Consider the following 21,925-nt stretch of genomic DNA (forward strand, 5'->3'; position numbering starts at 1 on the left):
AGAAAATTTTAATGTTTAGTCCATAATCCTCTCCCTTAATTTTTAAGTGAGAGAGTTTAGCTTACGTTTCTTTCTCCATTTCAAGTTGTTTACTCAATTCTGTGGTCTTCAGCTCCAAATCTGTGCTCAGCTGTCTTTGCTGTTGAAGGTCCTGCAAAGCTTGTTCCTTGCTTGCTTTAACTTCAAGAGTTTCAGCTTCTAGTTTCTATGGAAGAAATATAATATAGCAGCCATTTTAATATAATATAGCAGCCATTTTTTGATTATCAAGCTACCATTAAATACCATGTATTGATAATTTTACTTATATTCAAATTGGAATTGATATAACACATAAAAATAATCATAAAAATGTATTTTATAAAACAAACACATTCTAAAACCATCACTGAGTAAGGAGGTTACCTATGTTAGAATCTTTTGAAAGGACCCAGCATAGAATTTATACAAAATAAGCATAGGCTTTGCACAGTATAATCAGTCAATATTTACTTTCAATGTTAATTCTGAACAGGAGAATAAATTTAAATATTTATTACTAGAGGAAAAATTAATTCAAGTTTGAAAAAAATATGTAGCCAGTCACTCATGTATCCACTGAAAATACCTTTATATTCACAATTAACAATATTGAAGCAGTTATATTTAAAATTAAAATGGAGTTGTCATGTAATCCTTCTCATCTATTGACTCTAAATATAGAGCCAATTAAATTCTTGATTTTGCTTTATAATTTTATATTAGATGTTATTGTTGTTCTTTAATATAGCATACATCTCATATATATTCAGTTATGTGTGTATTTTTATAAATTTACAAGATCAAATTGCTAAATGTAAGTATGAATATCAATAAGCAATACATAATGACTTTGCATACTTACATGTTTTATAAACCAATTGGTACCTATGGCTCCTACAAGACCGATTTTGAAAATTCTCATGAAAGAAAAGATTTTTGATGTAATAAATTAATTCTATAATGTTCATATAAAATACATGGAACATTTTTAAACTAGTAATTATAAAAGGTTCAAGAGCTGATAATCATAATAGGCACTCTCAGTTCTAAATAACAATTATTTTTAAATAGTTCCCCAAAGGAATTCTCAATAGTCATTTTTTTCATTAAAATAGTATTCCATTGTTTTCAGCCATACCTAATTTGTCATTACTATTATTGTTGGCCACGAGGAAAAGTAAAAGGAACCATAAACACAACTGTAAATGTCATTCTTCCTTCATGTTATATTGGTACAGATGTACATGTGTACATATCCACAATTCTGTGCTCCATATACCCATGCTTCATCTGATTGTGGAACTGACAGTAGTTTTAATTAAAGGACAAACAACTTAGGTCAAATCTTCCTCTAACATTGTTATAGTTTAGATTTAAAATGTCCCCAAAATTCTCATGTGAGTAGAAGGTGACTGGATCATGCGGGCTGCTATACTCATCAGTAGAATCATCCATTAAGGGGTTCATATCTGCAGGTGCCTTTAGGAGGTAGAGCCTGCTTGGAGGTGGGTCACTGTGTCACCAGAAGGGTGGGTTCATGTTCCTGGCTTTGACAAGTTGAGCACCTTCTCCTCTGCCAAGCCTCTGCCATCGTTTCTGCCTTGGAGCCAGCTGACCATGGCCTAAAACCATGAGCCAAAATAAACCTCTCCTCCTTAAGTTGGGAGTGTTGGGTATTTTTTCCCAGCAATGAGAAGTAACTAAGACAGATATGTCTAATCCAAGTGTGGCACACATGCCACAGAGGGCTGTTTGTGTCACTGAAGGCTCTAAAGGGTTCGCCATCACTGGTCTGAACATTTCATCTCTGCAGTAAAATAATACCACTTGGAATTGTGATAAAGTAAGATGCAGTTTACCATGGCCTAAATGTGTTAAATTAGAAGCAAAATCCAAAGGGTATAAATGCAAAGTTTTAAAAAATAAAAGCTTTCCATATCTGAAAGATTATATTGGAATAAGGAGATATGGACATGGAAAAAGGAAATAATGGAAGAGAATTTACAACAGTAAAAAATTGATAAATCCTATATAATCATCTGTTTAGTTGTCCTCAGAAATACTCTACAATGAAATCAGTATATATGTTAGCTGCCATTTATAAAAGACAGCTACTGATGAAAGAGTTACAAATAAAGATAGATTTCAAAATTAAGGTGAAAAGGAACAAATAATTTTTTAAATTTTATAACACAACTTGAACTTTAATTAAAAAACTCTGATTGCATGCAGATCATCACAAATTCCAATGGTATGAGTAGAAAATATGTCTAAATTCAACTTCTTTTATACAAACCTTAATTTGACCTTCTAGCTCTTCAGTTTTTTGTTCTAAAGAAAGGTGTTTCTCTTTATATTCTTTAAGATGACTTTCCATCTGACTGCAATGTTCCTGCTTGTCTTGTAACTTTGCAGTGACCTGATCCAACTGCGTAATGACCTTATTTAACTCCTACAGAAAAAGCACAATTAAAGAAAACTTTGGCAAGGTTTATTATATTGTACTTCTCAAATGTTCAGTCAAAATAAAATTGAAAACTCTAATTTCATTTAAGTATTTGGAGTAAGACTTTGAATGAGTTCAATGAATTGTCAAAGGTCATCTTTACCTACCAGTATATAGAACCTGAACTGAAGTTTTACATACGTAGTGTAAGATACCAACTTTATGGGTACAACACTTCTAACTTTTGTTGTTTATCCGCAGTGCTGGGTATCAACCACAGGGCAGCATGCTGCGTGTGAGGCAGGCACTCTACTTAGGGACATCATCAGCCCAGTTAAACAACTTTTAAATGTTTTTCTAAAGTTATTTTAGGAGTCAAAACATAGACTATTAAGCAGTTTAATAATAAAATAACTTTTATACTGTAACTAAATGTTTCAAATATGCAAGACACCATTTAAAAATAGTATTTTAAAAACATTATAGTTGCCTCGCAAGCACAAGGACACGAGTTTGATCCCTGGTACCAAAAAAAATTAAAAGAATTAAAATATTGCAGTGATCATACCCATAGTATTTGTTCAACTCATTTAGAATATACTATTGCAAATAATGAACAATAAAAGTACAAGTAAATCTACCACCCATGAATAATCATAGTAATATTGTGATAACTTTTCTTCAAGTATTTTGTATATGCTAATTTCTTTTAGGGGGGACTTTTAAAATAAAAATAGGATCTCACTTTACACACTACTTTAACCTCTTTTGCTTTTATGCGTCATAAAATTTTCAGATTTAGTTTTCTAAAATACTCTACTGTATAAATTTCCATTTCATTGATATAGTCTTTTTTTGATAAATGTGCTTTAGATTCTTAGACTGCTAATAAATTTTCTTCATTTATTTTTTTCATTAAGTTTATTGGTCCATTTTAGGTATACATTATGATCACGTTCATCATTGGGAATTCGTACTTGTACAAATGATGTATCTTGGTTCTTATTTTTCCCCATTCCCCTGCCCTCCCTTCCACCCCTCCACCCCTCCACCCCTCCCTATTTACAAAAAGCTTTGTTTCCATTTTTTCCCTTCTTTTCTCATATTTTTTCTTTCCCTCCCCGCCCCACTTCCCCTTCAGACCTTTTCGTCCTATTTCACATTATCTATTATATATTTTGGTCCTCGTTTATACTTTCAGTTTCTCGAACCAGAGAAACTATTTGGTATTTACACATGTGTGTCCTATTAAAATTTTCTTCATTTATTAACAGAGATGCAAAGAGAATCTTTGCAGCTATGGTAAGACTATAAGTGAGCTATGTAGCTATGATAAAACTATAAATGAGTTAAAGAACATGAAAAATTCTAAAGTTTTTGCAATATATTACCAAGTACATTTCCCTACGTCCTCCCACCCAAAAGGCTCAACTAAAGGAGACTACCGCTAGCAATGTATTACACTGGCTTGTTCTTCCACACCTTCTCCAGTTCCTCCTCTGGTAATAAAACACCACAGAGACACACACAGACACACACAGACTTTTACTCTATCCCATTATTACTGTATCAATTTGTATCAATTCTTAATGAACTTGAACATTTCCTAATATAGTTCTGAACATGTATATACATTGAGAATACCTTATATGAAATGCTTGGGACCAGAAATGTTTCAGATTTCAGATTTTCTCAAATTTTGGAATATATGCACAGACAGGTTGAACATCTGTTCTAAGCACTCCAAGATTTATCTAAAGCAGTGATGGCAAACCTATGGCACACATGCCACAGCAGGCACACAGAGCCCTCTCTGTCAGCATAAGAGCCAAGTTGTGCCAGCAGCTGAGCATCATATAACAGTTGTTTTTTTCTAAACTAAAACCTCAGTATTCAGGTTTAATTGTAGTGTTGGCACTTTGTGATAAATAGATAGGTTTTGAGTTGCAGTTTGGGCATTCAGTCTCTAAAAGGTTTGCCATCACTGATCTAGATAATGCTTAAAACATTTTGGAGTTTGGAGCATTTCAGACTTCAGAATTTTGGACTAGTAATGGCCTGTGTTTTCTTGCCAGTTCACTTATTGGTTATTTAAAACTGATTTAAATAACACAGACATTAACTCTTTATCAGACATATTCCAGAAAATATTTTATCTTTTGCTACTTGCTTTACAATTTTATTAATAATATTTTGACAGATAAATTTTAAACTTTCATGTGATTTTTCTTAAAAATAATTTAGCCATCATACTTACTGACTTTGATCTCATGCTTAGAAAATGCTTTCCAGGTATGTTTAGCAATACTGTACATTAACAGCAAGTTGTAGAACCACACATATTGTGTGATTCCATGTGCATAAACATATAAACATACAAACATACATACATTTTTCAATGTTTATAAAAGTTTGGAAGGATTTATACCAAATTTAATAACAAAAATTCCATCAAAAAAGAAAATTGAGATTAGGATAAAGATTAAAAATTTTTTTTTTTTTTTTGGTCCCAGGGATCGAGCTCAGAACCTTGCGCTTGCAAGGCAGGTGGTGGCACCACTGAGCTAAATCCCCAGCCCTAAGGTTAAATATTTTTAACAAAACTTTTGTTTTGCTTTTTTAATTTAAAATGCTTGTGTTGCTTTTTCAAAATGAACCAATAACCAGTATTACTTCTTGAATAAGAAATAAATTCTAAAAATTCCCCTACCTGATAAAAAGAATATCTACCAGCACTTTGATCTTGACTCTAAACTTGAAAGTTCTGTTTTATCAAAAGTGTACGCTCCCTCAGCCCCTTAGTACTCCTACCCCCGAGAAGAAGAGTAATGCTTAGAAGTGAGATGGAATGCATGCTGCTCTTTTCCTGCTTCAAGTGATAAACAAATCTGGGTCATGGCTCTCTACTTACTAAAAGCAAGTATGCAGGTCCCCCCCCCCATTATTGTTGCTTGATGGGATGGGGCAATAATTACGGCGTCATTATTTCAGCTCCATCAAAGCCTCCTCTAGGGAAGAAATACAATACAACACCAGGAAGTCAGATTCCAACCACACCTGAACACTAGTTGAGATTTATCAAAAGCAAAGTTGATATTTTAATCTCCATCTGACTAATTCCTGCATCTACTGATCAACTGGATTTGAACTCAGGGAGGAAATAAGGGAGATAAGCAAGTCTATCATAAGATTATACAAAACTATGCATAGTTCTTACAATTAATTTATATACCAAAGCACTAGGTTATGATATGACATTGTATCAAGTTCTCTACCTGCTGTTTATCTTGTAATGCATTTTGAGCTGTGTCCAAATGATTCTGAAGATCTGCTCTTTGAGCAGTTTTTGCTGCTTCTGCTGACAGCAATAATTCAGTTTTGGCTTTAATCTGTAACAAAAATTTATAAATTGTTTGTTTCCATGTTTAACTGTTGACTTACCCCATGCTTGAGTGCACATTGCTTTTGCCACAAAACTATTTAAAAATTAAATATTTTCAGTAAAATAAGGAATTAAGATGTATTATGTACATGTACCAACTCTACACAAGGAATGTAAACATAATGTACTGCAAACATTTACTAATAAAGAAAATCCCTAAATAGGAATGTATGAAAGACTACTAATAATGTTTATATAAGCAAGTGAAGATGCTTCTATGTGACACCAACATTATAGTACACTATAGTGCCCCCTTTGTCAAGAAACAAATGTGATACTTTTGTTTTAACTGACAAGGGCCACTATATTTTTCAGAAGGGACTATGTGGAGTCTACCAACGTTACAATAAACAATAACTATGACAAAGAAAGTGATGGCTCCAAAAATAATCAAAACTTTTAGAATCCGATGAACTCAAAACACAGACAACCTAGAACTGTTTGAAATTTGCTATTTCCTGATTACTTCTTGCCTAATAGGTTTTACTTTTGGTGCTTATCAAAAGTCAAAAAACTATACATTTAAAAACCCAAGGCTTTCAACAAAACGCTTTAAATAAAATCTAATAAAGAATTTCACCTTATTACCAAAAATACTTAATGCTTTTATGTATTTTAAGTAATTTATTTTTTTCTGATAGGGTCTCACTGTGTAGCCCAGGCTGGTCTTGAACTATCAGTCCTCCTGTGTCAGTTTCTCAGATCCTGGGATTACTGGCATGTGCCACTATACCTAAATATTTAAGTAACTATCAAAACTCACTTCTAATAAGTAAAGCAGAAAGAAAAATACAAAAACATTTAAAATTAAGGCATTTTGAGAAAAAGGTAAAAAGGGAGACAATCTTTTAGCTAGCTGAAGAAAGGATCAATGAAAATCTAAAACATACACAGTATGGGGTAATTTTACACAAAAGGGAAAAACAATCATTATTTATCAACTAAATATTCCATTTTCACAGAAACAATGTTTGTATCAAGGTACATCTGTCTACACTGAATTAAAAGTGAAAGCTAAAGAAATTTACACGTTACAGAATAGGAAATTAATCTATACTAACCAACAAATATATATCAGAGATTATGAAGAACTTATTTTTGTGAATTCAGCTTCATTTACATATGGCATTTTATGTTTCTGAGGAACTACAAGTTCATGAAATATGTTAATGCATGGTAATTGCTTATGATCTTTTAATACAATATGCTTCAACTAATGTGATATGATTCCCAAAGTGACGTAATACAAAAAGATTTGGAAGGATTACATAATAGCTCTCCTAGTTTACACTCTTTCAGAAATGCTTCTGATGAGGAAAATATGGGCCACTCATAGCAAGCCCTCCCCCGTCCCTTTATAGGCAGTAAGTTCAGACTAAGTGCCAATTGCTACAATGCTACAGTTGTTGCACCTTATGCATTAAACCCCTTAGAACTACTGCAAGAGCAGCAGGAGCAGTCAGTCTTATGATATACATGAGTATAATTCACCTTGATGCTCTCCTCATCATGCTTAGGAGGAAGTATCTTGGAAATAGGGATCAAAAGTATGGAACAGAAACCAAAACTGGGAAACAGCTTAAAAATCACCTTTGTATAGTTAAAAGAACACCCTTATATAACATATTTTTTAAAAAGCCCACCACTAATATTCTTTAGCTAAGTAATTCTGGTTGATACTTTTATTAATAATACCATTTAAACTACTAGGTTTTATCAGAATCCTAATTCTTGAAAGAAAAATAAAACCGTACATCCTACTTTAAGAAGTAGTACCAGTTCATAAAGAAGTTAAAGCAGAAGTCAGGCATGGTGACACATGTCTGCAATCTCAGCACTCAGGAAGATGAGTCAAGAAAGTGGTGAGGTTGAGGCCTAGGTTACATAGTGAGAACCTGTCACAAAAGGGGAGGGAGGAATATAAATGAATGTATCCCAAGACAGGCATGGTGGTGCCTGTAAGCCTGTAAATCCAGTATTTGGGAGGGTGAGACAGGAGGATCAAAAGTTCAAGGCCAGCAGGCAGGCTGACTACATAGCAAGACCTTGTCTCAAAGAATAAAAAAAAGTTACAGCAATTTTGAAAAAGAAGAGCCTCAAAAGCTGAAAATACCTACAGTTAGCATTTTTCAAGGACTAATGACAAAGAAGTTATTGTAAAGGTATCAAGGAAGCAATGATAGTAAGAAACATTGGCTAATCTAATTAAACTAGTTCTTGAATAGCAATGGCAGAGCAATCTTTCTAAAAGGATGTCACAATGCAAAAATAATCAAAGATTATTTTAATCCACGCATTCATATTCCCTCCTTCCATTCCTTCTCTTAGTCCTTTCCTTTCCCTCTCTTAAACTGGAAATGCACATTATCAGGTTTTCATATAACATAGCTAACAAATAATTATATTCAAAAAAAGAAAAAGTGTAGTCTCTAAATTCTAATAAGTACTAGTTACATTAATTTTATTAATTTCTTATTTCCAATGGAATTACTCATCTAAAATAAAATAAAAGCTTAGAAATGTTTCTATAAATTTTTATCATACAGAATTTTAAAAATCTATGAGAACAAAAAAAGAAACATGTCTTACTTCCCATACCATGATTGACTCCTTGAGCAAGACTGCTTACAGATTTGTGAAAGAATATAATTAAAAAACATAATAGAACCACATACGTGTTTTTTAATCAAACCTTTAAAAAAATTTTAGAAATAAAAAATTTAAAAATATTTAATGTAGAAATCTAACAGTATAATACAGTATCAAACTAATTTGTACTCGCAAAGCATTAACAAGGACTCTATCAAAACAAAGGAAAGCTAAAAGATCCAGTGATTTTACTAGGTACAGTTTATTCAGAGAAAGAGAGAGAAAAGAGAAAGGAGAGAAAGAAAAAAAAAGACCTGTGCAAGAGGGATAGCTCAACACATTATCTAGACACTTTATGTGATTGCTAGTCTCAAGTTTTTCTATTAATATGTAAGGCAAAAAGAAAGAATTCAAACATTCAGCAGTCTAAAATCGGTGCTTTATTCATACACTCTCATTTCAATATTACCTGGATGTCAAGCTGGGAGACCTTCTCCTTGCTTTCATTTAACTGACTATTTAATTCACTGACACTGGTTTCAAGGGAAAGAACACGGTCTTGTGCAGCTCTTAGATGCGCCTTCTGCTCTTGTACCTGGTCATGTAAATTCTCCTGGGCTTGTTTATGGCTTTCTGACTGATTCTTCAGCTTCTCTGTTAACTGAGTTACCTATTATAGAAGCAAGACTTTAATTATAAAATTCAAAAGTGGTCTAACAAAACTAAGAAAGCCAAACTTAAGCACCATTAGAATATGAAGCTGCTTGATGGTTATTTCAATTTTTTTCAAGTAAAAATTATTCCAATCTTTCCAAAAGTAACTAAACATAGTATTTTAAATCATAAAACATGTAATTCAAAGATATATCATTTTAATATGATCTGTATTCAACTATAATTTACATGCTATAAAACTCGTCAAATTTAAGTATACAACTTGAGATTTGATAAAGGTGTACACTCATTTAACCATCACCACAATCAAGAAAGAGAACATATTCATTACTTCAAAATACTTCCTCACACCCTTTTGCAATCAATCCCATCTCCCATCTCTATCCCTACATATTCACTGATCTGACTGAAGAACCAGAGTTCCTTATATATCCTGGATATTTCTAAATGGCCAAACAGATAAAAATATTTTCTTCCAGTCTATATCTTAGCTTTAATTACTCTAGGAAAGAGTTCTACCACTACCACTGAGCTACATCCCCAGCCTAGCCTATTTAAATTTAGAGACAAGGTCTTACTAAGCTAACCAGGCTGGCCTCAAACTTGTGGTTCTCCTGCCTCAGTATCCCAAGAAGCTGGAATTACAGTGTGTTCCACCATACCCAACTCATAATGGTATCTTCTGAAGAACATACATTCTTTTAACTGAAGTGAAATCTAATTAACCAGATATTTCTTTGATGTACCTTGCTGGGAGTTTATTCAACTTTTTAACTCTATGGATATGTATTTCTAAACAAATTTAAATTTTTTTCAGCCATCATTTCTACAAATATTTTCCTCCTCTTCCTCCTGAGGTGATACTCATTCTATTATGATAGCCTAATGTCACTGTTCCATGGATCACTAGAACACTGTTCTTTTCCCAACCAGCCCCCCCAAAATGTTCTCTTTGCTTCACATTAGTTTCAATTGCCTTGTCATATTCACTGATACATTTTCTACTTGCTATCCAATAACACTTTTAGTTCAGGTGTTTTCAGATTTTTATCTCTAAATGTTTTGTTTTTTTATCACTTCCACTTCTACCTCTGCTATTATAGTTTCTCCTTTACACCCATAAGCATATTTTAAGAGGCACTTTAAAGTATTTGTCTGACGATTCCATCACCTTTCATTTCAGGGTCTGTTTTCACTGAAAGATTTTTCTCTTGATTAAGACATGTATTTTCTCTGACAAGTCTGAATTTCACTGTCTTCTTCCAAAGACTGTGGAGTTCTGTACCAGTATAGTTAATATACTATATTTGTGGCTCAGCTAAGCCCTTTCAAGGCTTGTTTTTATATTCTGATAGGCCAGGTGTATAACAGCTTTCACTCTGGGGCTACTATAGTCTTATTCCTCTTCTAAGGTGTGACATTTCTAGTATTTCTACTGAATGCCCCAATTGTTCAACTATGCTTTTCTCCCTAATTGGCTGGCACCTGAATATTTCCCTGCCATGTGTGAGCTCCAGCCTGGAGCCTTTGATACTGTTCATTGCCTGACCTTGAAGAATCCTATCTTAAAAGTGCAAAATTTATCATTTCACCAAAGCCTCTCATGGACCCCCATGCAGATGTCTAAAGCTTTTTCTCTTCATTGACTCCTTCTTGTCAGGTATCCTGCCCTGCAAATTATTCAGTATCTCAGTTTAATTAATCTCTCACTCCTTAGTTCAACGAGATCACTGCTTTTCTTGGATTCTCCCAACCTATACTACAGTCTGGAAGAATGTCTCTGGGTCAAAAGTTAGAGCAGTCAAAGGTTTCACCTTCCTAATTTCTCTTCTCTTAGGGATCATAGTCCTGTACTGTCTGTTGTCCAATGGCTGACAATAGTGGTTTTATGTATTTTTTCTACTTTTCAAGTTTTTTATGGCAGAAGGGCTAAAAAAATACAAGTTACACCAACATGATCAGAACCAAGAAGTATGTAGATTCATTTTAATTATTTCTATATAAAATATGCATAGCTTGCTTTCCTGATCATATTTGTATCACAAGTAATTTCAAATTGTAGCTGACCTAAAGTAGTCCTCATGAAAACTACCTAAGGCATTCCAAAGGAATTCAAAACTAACTTGGATATGTGGAGAAAACTATGTTATACATAATTCTGAAAAATGTGATATGACATACTGATACTATGTTATAAATATGTGCTTATTTAGATAACAATAATTATCTTACTAGATAACTCTTCCAAAAAGCAACTGTAAATTATTATTTTCAGTTTGAAAATATATAAATCTAAATTTTATGTTTCTCCTAAACTTCATATGAATTTTTGAATAATAAAGCAACTTATCAAACTTATTAACTACATTTTGTTCAAAGACATACATTATCAAAATATAAATAATCATGAGTTTGAATATTAACCAATACATGGTATCAACTAACAATTAGTACCTTTGGCTTATTAATATATTTTGTTATTCACTCCTTTTTAAAAATATCATAAATTCCAAGAGGCAAGTATAATTATTAATAACATCTCTGCTTTTCCAATGAGCTACCAAGGTGAAATGATTTACCCATAGTCCCACAGGTAATAAGTTACATCCTGGGACATGAACTGAGGGTTTCATTTGTCAAATCATAGTAACTAAATTTCACTACAGTACTGACCCAACCTCAAAGATAAGTGAGATGGTATCTGTTAAAAATATGTAACATTCAAAAATAGTAAAAAGAGTCAGGATGATGAATGAGTTAAAGCATTTAATAAGATTCAAAGATAAAAGTAAATTTTAGAAACATAGTACATTTTACAAGCTTACTTGCTCCTGTAGCATATGATTTTTTTCTTGCAACTGGTTAAGAACAGCAGTCTCTCCTTCACCAGCCTGGATTTTTGCATAAAGATCCTCTCTTTCTTTTTCTAGTAATGAAATGTTTTCTTTACTCTTCTGTAATAAGGCTTCAAGGTTCTGGATCTTTTGGTCCTTATCACCAATTTGACGTAGAACTTGTTCCAAATCATTCTGTAAAGAATTAAAAACTTCTATTTTAAGAACAAAGAACTTAACAAAGATATTCCTTAAATATAAAATGACTGATAATGAATTTTATCACTCAACCTTTTAGTCTTATACTTTTAGAACTAATTGTTACATTTTAACATGGCAAATTTAATTAGAACTATACATTTGATAAAATAAATCTGTATTATTAATAAGAATTTAACAACAAAAATCTGTAATTAATAGCTTTCTTCTCCTAACACTCTATCCTCACCTCCTACCTCTCTTCTGCTCCATTTCAGACACATGGGACTCATTATTTCCCCATCACACCAAGCACACTGCCACTGCACAGCCTCGACTAAGAACCCTTCTGCCTGAAACGCTTCCCTCCTGTCATGTGCTTCCCTTCCTCTCCTTCATGTCTGCTCAATGTCACCTTCTCAGCCAGGCCTTTCAAAACTGCAGCCTTTCCCAATATTCCATGTCCTGGTTGCTTTTTTTCTTTCATTTATCTCTAACATACAAAGTAATGTACTTATTCTTCACATTTACCTCCCTCCCTCCATTTCCCATTAGAATGTATGCTGCACAAAGGTGAAGACTTTCGTCTCTCGTATTCATTGATGTCAGATATCTGACATGTGTTCTAAAATATCCACTGAATAAAAAAATCATTGTACTGTAACACATATACTTTTGCAGGCTCACTTCAATACCCCAGTAGGACTATTTTATCAATAAATTAAGTCTCCCTCTTCTTTTATTTGTGGTACTAGGGATCAAACTCAGAACTTTGCACTTGCTAGGCAGGTACAGCACCACTGAGCTACATCCCCGGCCCCTCCCTCTTATTTTACCAAAGATCTTAATGTTATACAGAGCACAATGCAATAGCCCACATCCAGAACAAGACCCACTTTCTCCAGCTATCTGATCCCATATACTCTGCTCCTCCCTCAGTCTTTGGAAGAGAGTGTCTACCTAGAACAAGGCCCGAGGCAGCCCCTTTTGTAACCCTTACAGCAGCCCACACCACCTTGCTGAGACAGAACCAGTAGCCACTTCATACCTTCAATGATTTGTGCCAGTATTGAAATACTTACAGATCAGTCACTTTCAAAAATGCTTCTCATCCCTCTAAACATCAATCATGACATGATGAAATGCAACCAAACCTCCCTGCTCTCAGCTTCTTTTCCTGCCACCAATAACCCTCTCTCCACATTCCACTATTCTTCTAGAATTACAGTTCTAGGCAGAAGCTTTTTTTCCCAGAAGAGTTACTGTTTCCAAGTGTTAAATGAAATTTGTTTTTTCCTTTATAGATTCCAATTCCCCCTTGCTCTCTCTCTTCAGGAAGCCTTATTCCGTTGGGCAAACACAGGAGGTGGGCCTTCTCCTGGATTTTCACTGTCACTCCTCTCTCCCTCAAACAAGGGTGCTGCTTTGGGAAGTATGCTGTTCCTACTTAATCTACCCTCTGTCTTTACTGCTATCATCTATAAATCCCTACCTCATTCACTGAAGACTTGAGACCTGATTTAGTTTTTCTCTCAATCCCAATTTCTGCCAATTTCCTGGGAAACACAAAATACATACAGAATTAAGAGCACAGCCTCAGCATGCATATCATCTTAATTCCTGGACTTTAATTCATTCTACATTATAGCAACTCGCATATAAGATCTTATAATAACCTGAAATTGTTTCAGCTAAAAAATTCTATCTTAATCTGTGACCACAACTTCCTGAGTAACTTCCAATTTTATGACCTCATCTTCAATATCAGAGACCTCAATTTCCTTCTAACTTATTCACTGTACCTAGCTTTTCTTCCTAAACCTCATACACAAATATGATCTAACCTTAAATATTCTTCCAATCACATTCTCCATTTCCTTTTACCTCAAAATTTCGAAGGCAGCCACCCCTAAAAGCACAATTCTAGATCAATGTTGCAGTGTGATGTTTCTATTCCTATATTTGTAGGCACTATTAGAATAAAAGCAAAACCCTTCATAAATTTGTGCCACTATAAATTTCTGATTCCAGCCTCTACTATGTACTCAGAATCATCTTTTCAATCCATTCATTCAAATGTGGGCCTCTCACCACCAAACATTATCCTTAATATCTACTTTAAAATTTTAATATTCTCTCCAAGTTCTTGATCTTTACTTGCCTGATATTCAGCTATTACTATCTTCAACTTTATCCTGAAGCATAAAATTTTCAGGACCAATTTATTTTGATTTTCCATTTCCTTACCTATCTAACCATACATGTATGTGTCTCCATATTTATCGCCTTTGCTTAAACCTCAGTGAAGTTCAAGTTCACATCGCCCATTACATGAGCAATATCACAGCTTATTATCAAACTCCAAGTCACTTCTCTTCCAATATGAGAATAATCCCCTCTTTACCAGCCTCTTTATCTTAGGCCACAAACACATTCAGATCTCTTTTTCTCAAAAATACTCCTTTCAGCTTCTGCCCAATTTTTATACAATTCACATTTAAATTTCAAAATTTAGACTTACTTTCCCAGCTTCCTCATTTCTCATTTACTCATCAATCAAAAATCAGATTTTCTTACTTATCACTTTATCGAAACTTTGTTGAACAAGGTTACCAATTTATTTTTGTTTATCTAATGGATATTTTTCATCATCCTCATCATACATCCGCATGAAGCTAATCCCTTGTGTACTTTAATTTCAGCAAAACCTAATCGTTTAATTCACACCAGTTTCACTGTCTTTGTCCTTGCAACTTCTACTTGGCATATACTTCTCACTGTCACCATCTTTGCACTCCCAACTATCTGGTCAGTGGGCTTAGCCTGTCACTTGTGAGAGATTTCCATAGCTCCTCTTTTCCAGACTGTTTAGGTTAGGTAACTAGCATATGTGTCACCATGATAATTTTACATGCATATACACATTAGAACTATACTGACTACCATCTCTTTAATTAGTTAAAAAGGGCTGGGGGCTGGGGATTTAGCTCAGTGGTTCTGGTGCCTGCCTCGCAAGAGCAAGGTCCCGAGTTCGATCCCCAGTACCCCCCCCCCAAAAAATGTTTTAAATAAAATAAAATAAAATAAAAAGGGCTGAGAATGTAGCCCAGTGCAAAGGGCCTGGGTTCAATCTCAATACCACACAAACATAATATTGAGTATTAGTAGGTGAGGAATGAGGAACTAAGCATGTTCACATGGGTCCTTTGCTCTTCCCTCTGTTGGAGAGACAACCTGCTATAAGAAGTTGAAAGGATGCTATTTCCAGCTTTGTCTATAGGTAATTTAATTTAGGAGTACATATAAGGAACCCTATTTAGTTGCTGATCTATGCCAAATTCTTCATGCTTGCTTCACTACCCAATTTCTTTCCTGCCATTTATAGTAAAATCCCAGAGTTATCTACATTTTATCAAGCTCTCTCTTCCCATTCTCTCTGAACCCTCTTCAAACAGGCTTTCATGCCACTTCTCTATTCAAATTACTGTTATCAGCATCATCAAAGACCTCCAGGTTACCAAATCCAATAGGATTCTCTCTTTTCATCTTGCTTGAGCACCATCCTTCTGATTGTCCAGGCCCAAATCCTTGCAGTCATCCTTGATGTGTCTGTCTCTTGATATTCTACATCCATCTATCAGCACACCAGTCAGCTTCACCCTTAAAATATATCTAAAATCTGTCCACTTCTCACTACTTGCATTGTTTTCACTGCAGTCCAAGCCACGTTAGTCTTTTTCTGGATTACAGCAGTAATCTGTTCATTTCTCTGCCACAACTCATGTCCCCATATAGTCTACTCTCAATAGAGCAGCTGGAGTAATTCTGTGAAACTGTCAGATCATGCCACTCCTTTGCTCAGAACTTTACATGACTTCTCATCTTGCTAAAAAAAAAAAAAATTCAATATATCCTTCAGATTACCTATGAAGTCCTACATGTCCTGACCTCTGTGATCTCTATAACTGTGTTCTTTTTAATTCTTACTACTTGCCCTGCTACAGGCACTGACTTCCTGTTATTCCTCCCAATTGCTCCAGCCTCAGGACCTTTAAGGTACTACTAATGCTTACTCTGATATCCACACAATTCATGCTCTCCCTTCCTTCAAGTCTTTCATCTTCTCAGAGAGGTCTTCCCTGGCAAACCTACCTAGCACTGTTGTCCAACTTTCAGCCCCTTACATACTTCCCACTCCCATCTCTATAGTGCTTGTCACCATTTAACACATATGTATTTTATTTATTTACCCAGTTATTGTTTGCCTCCCTCACTATGCTTCAAGAGAGCAAATTCTACAGTCTGTTCTATTTGCTGTTATAGTCACAAAATTATTTCTTCAGCGAGATTAGACATAATTGCTGACTGAATAAAAGAACAGATAAATTCAGTATTTTTATTTCTATTTGTCTGATTCCCATGCTACACTCCAAACTCAAAAAAGAACAGTTACTTACTGCTGAGATTACTTGCCACTTCCCTCCAACTCCAGGATTATCTCTCTGTACACATCATTAGGCTGCCATTCCCTAAGGACAGGCACTCTGCCTCTTATTCTCAGTGCTGAGCAGTGTCTGACACACAGTGCTCAATAATAATGAGCTGACCAAGAATGAAGGAATAAATGGATATTGAAGTCAAATTTACTTCAAATATTTGGGTAGCCTGCCCTCACCATAACAAAACAAAAACTAAACTTCCTTAAATCTTCTAAAATATACTGTAGAACCTATATAAATTTAACTGAATCATTTATATTTTCTATATCAAATATTTCAATGTTCAAATGATGGTTAAGAAGAAAAAGACATGACCAAAAAATACTACTACTGTAGGAAATAAAAAATGTTCAATTTTTTTACTGAGCTAAAACAAACAGGAAATTTTATTTGAATACTTTTTATTTTTTCAAATAAGATATTTTAGTTAAGTAACAAATAAGAAGTAATTACTTATCAATAATTTAAATAAAATTTTAACTAGATATATTTAACAGACAAATTATATTTAATATATAAATTTTCTGACAAGAAAATTTAATAGTTAAATATTTTACATAAATTTTGTCTAAAATCAACAAATTTTTATAACAAGTAATATTTTAAACTATTTTAACTCTTCACCATAGTAAAAGAATTTCCTTATTAACCAGGCATTGAAAATTATCAAAACTCATTATAATCAATTACATTATCTATCTCATTCCATCACATTAGAATAATGATTTGGTTTAATTTTCACTTACAAGGTTAATTATTCTAACATTTACCTGAGCTTCTCGTAGTTTTGCTGTAGTACTTTGTTGAAGAGCTTGTTGTTCTTGATGCTGTTGTTTTATTTTATCTAACTGATGCTGCAACTCTGTGGAATTTGTTACTTTTTCCTTCAACTTAAAAAGAAAAAGCAGCACCTCATTACTTGTATAATGTTAATCTCATGATGAAGCAACTATTCTCTAACAAATAGACTTTTATCCTGAAAAGAATGCAAATCTTTTTCCATGTTGGCATTTAGTTCATTATTATATTTTTATATTAATATGACCAAGCAATTAATTACAAACAATTTATTTGTAACAATAATCTACAATTAGTTCTAAAAGAAAATCTATTGCTGAAGCTACAGATTTTAACCCTGAATATTTGTTCAATTCAAATAAAAGACATCATTTAATAATTTTTACTTTAAGTAACACCAATGACTTTAATTTTGACAGCATTCTATCAACCACATGCTTAATTTTTAAAAGTGAAAATCTTTAGATACAAACTCTAAATTTCTATGCACAACTTTGCATCATGTGAAATCCTCACCGGCTAATCACTGCTCACAGTTCATCAGTAAGTAGTCCTTCCTAGCTAAGAAGACTCAGCAGCCTAACAGCCAACTCCGGAATTTCTCCTAACACTGAAAACATAGTCCCTTTCTTGCATTTTTGTTGAGAACTTTACTAAATACAATCACAATAAAATGCAGTAACTTAATGCCATTAGTAAGTAGGATTTTTTATTGAAGAGAAATAAATATGGTAATTTAAAGTGCAAAATGTCCAATTAATGTTCTTGACAATTAAAAGATTCTGAATCATAACCATAGTTAAGGTATCTCAAGCCTGTTAATAAATCTGCTAATATCAACCCATCTGAAATGCCAGCTTACCTGTTCTTCCAAACGAGAAAGTTTGAGTTGTAAGTCAGCTACTTGCTGTTCTTTATCCATCAATTTTTCACTTGAAAGCTGTCTCTGCTCCTTAAGCCGACCATGAGCTTCCCCTAGCTGGCGCTCAGTCTCCAGAAGTTTGCTATGTAACTTGAAAAATAAATAAAAATATGCACATTTATGTACATGTATGCAAACACACATAATACTTTACCAAAGAAATACTTTCTTTTTCAACAATACAAGTATACTTTTTTTGTTCTTTACAAGTATACTATCTTCATGTTCATGATACTTTGGAGACATCTAGGATCTTACATAATAATTTAAATAGCAATTAAATTTTAACCATAAAAAACCAAAATACATAAATAAAATTATATAATCATAAGTTGATATTTGCCTTATGGCTTATATTGACTATGTATACATTATGGACATTGCCCTTTTGATAAATTTATGGCAGATAAAAAATAAAAAATAAATTTTAATCATAAATTATACTTAATCATGTGCTCGCTTCGGCAGCACATATAGTAAATTATAATCAATCACATAAAATTATGACAGCATGACAGATTTTATTTTTGTTTTATTTGTTTAAAAAATAAAAGGGATTGGTCTCTTGTTTGTGTATAAGTGTTGGACTCACTTGAGGAAATTAATAAAAGTTAAAATTTAAGATACTCAGAGTATATTCAGACCTATTTCACAGTATTTTTTAAAGATTAACCATGATTCTTTCTGGCTTTCCATAGGTTAAAAACCACTATAATTGACTTTTTTTTATAACTAACTTCTTATATTTGGGTATTGTATGGATTTCAAATACTCAAACCGGCCTATAATGTCTAAATAAAGAGAAAAGAGTATAATTTTTCAAAGTAAATACTAGGTAATCCTTATTAACTTTAAAGATACTCCTGGGGCTGGGGTACACTGCAGTGGCAGAACACTTGCCTATCACATGCAAGGCCCTGTTTCAATTCCCAGCACCCCCCCAACAAAACACCATCCCTGCTAAAAGTAAAGGAGAAATGTGTCATGCAGCTAAGAGCCATCATTTTCTCACAGTATTTTCCCTAATACCACTAGAAATAACAGCTTTTTCTGGACACCTTTAAAACAAACAAAACAGTCTGTATTCATCTCAGAAGAATGCCTGTACCAATGCCGGAAGTGAAGGATAAAAGACTGGCAAGGAGCTGAGGATGCAGGACGTTTGGCCAGGCTACACACTAAGCGCACTCCAGCATATCAGCCTCGTAACACAAAAGCAGATGACTGTTCATGAGTGAAACTATATTACACATTATTAACAAATATTCTATACAATTGCTTGCAGTCAAAGTTATTCAAGTTAAATCTGAAAGCATTAAAAGTCCTTGTGTCATATTTTCCAATACGTTATACATTCTATACATATAAATATATACTTACATGTTTATACTTTAATTTTTCAATAAAAACTTACAATTGTCAAGAAAAAGTTCTACGAGAAAACTGGATACTCATTATTTCCCTATACAGTGAAACAACCTGTCACTATCAGAATATATACTATTCATAGTATCTAAAACACAAATCAGTGACAACGTGCATTTATTTTATCCTTATCCTTAGCCAGCACCCTGACAATTCTCTCATTTTTATTCTTCTTCTTCTGGACATAAACTTAGAAACCAGCAAAGAGAACACACAATGAAGTAGCACTACAGCAATGACCCAAACTACCTAGACTCACTAAAAGGCCCAACCCTAACATATGAAAACAAAACCTTCAAAGCAAGTTCACGTCAGTCATCTGTATGCAAATAGGCACCATACATGCCTAATGCCTAGCCTTGTTAGCCAGGAATCTCCTTACATTACTGTTAATATACAAAGAGTCAGATTTTTCCACTCGAAATCTAGATTTAATACATTTGAGCCAGAGCCCACAAATCTGTTTCTATAACAAGAACCAGACAATATTTAGTTTAAGGAAAGTTCAGAAATTACTTGCCAAAAACCAACACTTTAAAAAACAGCAGTTTTCACCATTGGTTCACAGTACAGTCATCAGGAACGTTTGTAATACACCAATGACCAAGCTTAGGCCAGAGATTATGACTTAATTGAGGCCTTGATGATGATAATTAGTAAAATCTCCCCAGGTGATTCTGATCTGCACTCAAAGTTGAGAACTACTGAATTAAAGAAAACTATTGTCTTGAAACCAGTGAAATTTGTAGTCATTCATCACTGGAAGACTCCTGATAAACCATTTTTAACAAAGAAATGTTAAAAATGGCAGGCTAACACTACATAAACAATTATTCCTATATATCATTTTAAAGTGAAAATGTAAAAAGAAGAGGTTAAATTAAAAGTAAAAATAATATATACATTGTAATTATTAACAGAATGATCTATCCTGAATATTATGATACAAGAGGTGACCAAAAATATGGTGAACATTTAAATTGTAACAATTTATTACAATAAGACACAGTCATTAATCCCCCTCAAAACATTCCCTGTCACTTAGAACACACTTATTCCATCATTCTTGCCACTTTCTGAAGCAATTCTGAAAGTCCTCTTACATGTCTTAACCAGGTATGATCAAAGCTACTGTGAATGCTGCTGCCCATGGCCATTCAATGTGTTACAGCTTGTATCTAAACATCCCCCCAAAGCCTTGTGCACTCATATGTGAGTCTTTCAGAGTCAGGTGGTTCTAGGGCGTGTAATACTGGGATTAAGGGTGTGTGGTACTGGGTTAGTTCATTGATTGGTTCATCATAGTTCTGGGTGTGGATAATGGGAAGGCCCACCTTGAGTGTGAGTGGCACCAAATGAAAGGCTTATAAAGGATGAGATAAAAGGGAAAGAGAGGCTTGATGCTGCTGCTGCTGCTCATTGCCTCCTGCCTTACCTGACATGGACTGTTTCTCCTGTCATGCCCCTCTGCCAAGCTGACCTGCCAACTCTGGATTGAAACCTCTATAAACTGTGAGCTGAAATAAACCTTTCCTTCTTTAACTTGTGGGTGTTGGGTATTTTGTCCCAGCAAGGAGAAAGTAATTAAGACACACTGGAAAGGCTGGATTGTAAAACATTACAGTGTGTCCTCATCCACCTTATTCAAAGGATCTGGCACCATGTGAGTTACATTTCTTGCCCCAAGTCAAAATGACCATTAGAGGTAAACAGTTTCAATTGATTCAGATTCAGGACACCAAGAGAGCCACAACAGCACAACTAAAGACACTCACAAAAGAGGACATCCAGAGCGGCTTCAGAAAATGGGAAGAATGATGAAATATGTTTGCATAAAGGAGGAGTATGCTGATGAAGATTAATGGCGATGTATCTTTTACTGTGGTAATTTTTTTAAATACCCACCATATTTTTCAATCATATCTCATATTCTCTAATAAATTAAGTTTGCACACTTACTTAATTCATTATTCTTTATACTCCTAACAATGCTTAATTAGAGCCAGACATACTTCTAAGTGCTTCACAAATAACTTGTATAATCCTGAGAACAATTCTAAGAAGGAGGTTCCATAT

At 33.9% G+C, this 21,925-nt stretch overlaps 1 protein-coding gene across 8 annotated transcripts in view; it reads right to left on the minus strand.

Annotated features, from left to right (window-relative positions):
* The window catches only part of Eea1 (early endosome antigen 1), a 196,659-nt gene that overhangs the window by 26,457 nt on the left and 148,277 nt on the right, over positions 1 to 21,925 (minus strand). For all 8 annotated transcript variants that reach the window (XM_087192594.1, XM_021258475.2, XM_013072298.3 and 5 more), the window contains 7 exons: positions 18,365 to 18,514; positions 17,475 to 17,594; positions 11,999 to 12,202; positions 8,968 to 9,168; positions 5,743 to 5,856; positions 2,318 to 2,473; positions 66 to 205 (listed from right to left, as the gene is read on the minus strand). In XM_087192594.1, the coding sequence (XP_087048720.1) occupies positions 66 to 205; positions 2,318 to 2,473; positions 5,743 to 5,856; positions 8,968 to 9,168; positions 11,999 to 12,202; positions 17,475 to 17,594; positions 18,365 to 18,514 (1,085 nt within the window). The remainder of the gene's footprint in view (positions 1 to 65; positions 206 to 2,317; positions 2,474 to 5,742; positions 5,857 to 8,967; positions 9,169 to 11,998; positions 12,203 to 17,474; positions 17,595 to 18,364; positions 18,515 to 21,925) is intronic.

The sequence above is a fragment of the Heterocephalus glaber genome, unplaced genomic scaffold (assembly GCF_053883595.1).
Source record: "Heterocephalus glaber isolate CG9 unplaced genomic scaffold, H.glaber_assembly_v1.0 deba00001572, whole genome shotgun sequence".
In the NCBI taxonomy this organism is placed as follows: domain Eukaryota; kingdom Metazoa; phylum Chordata; class Mammalia; order Rodentia; family Bathyergidae; genus Heterocephalus; species Heterocephalus glaber.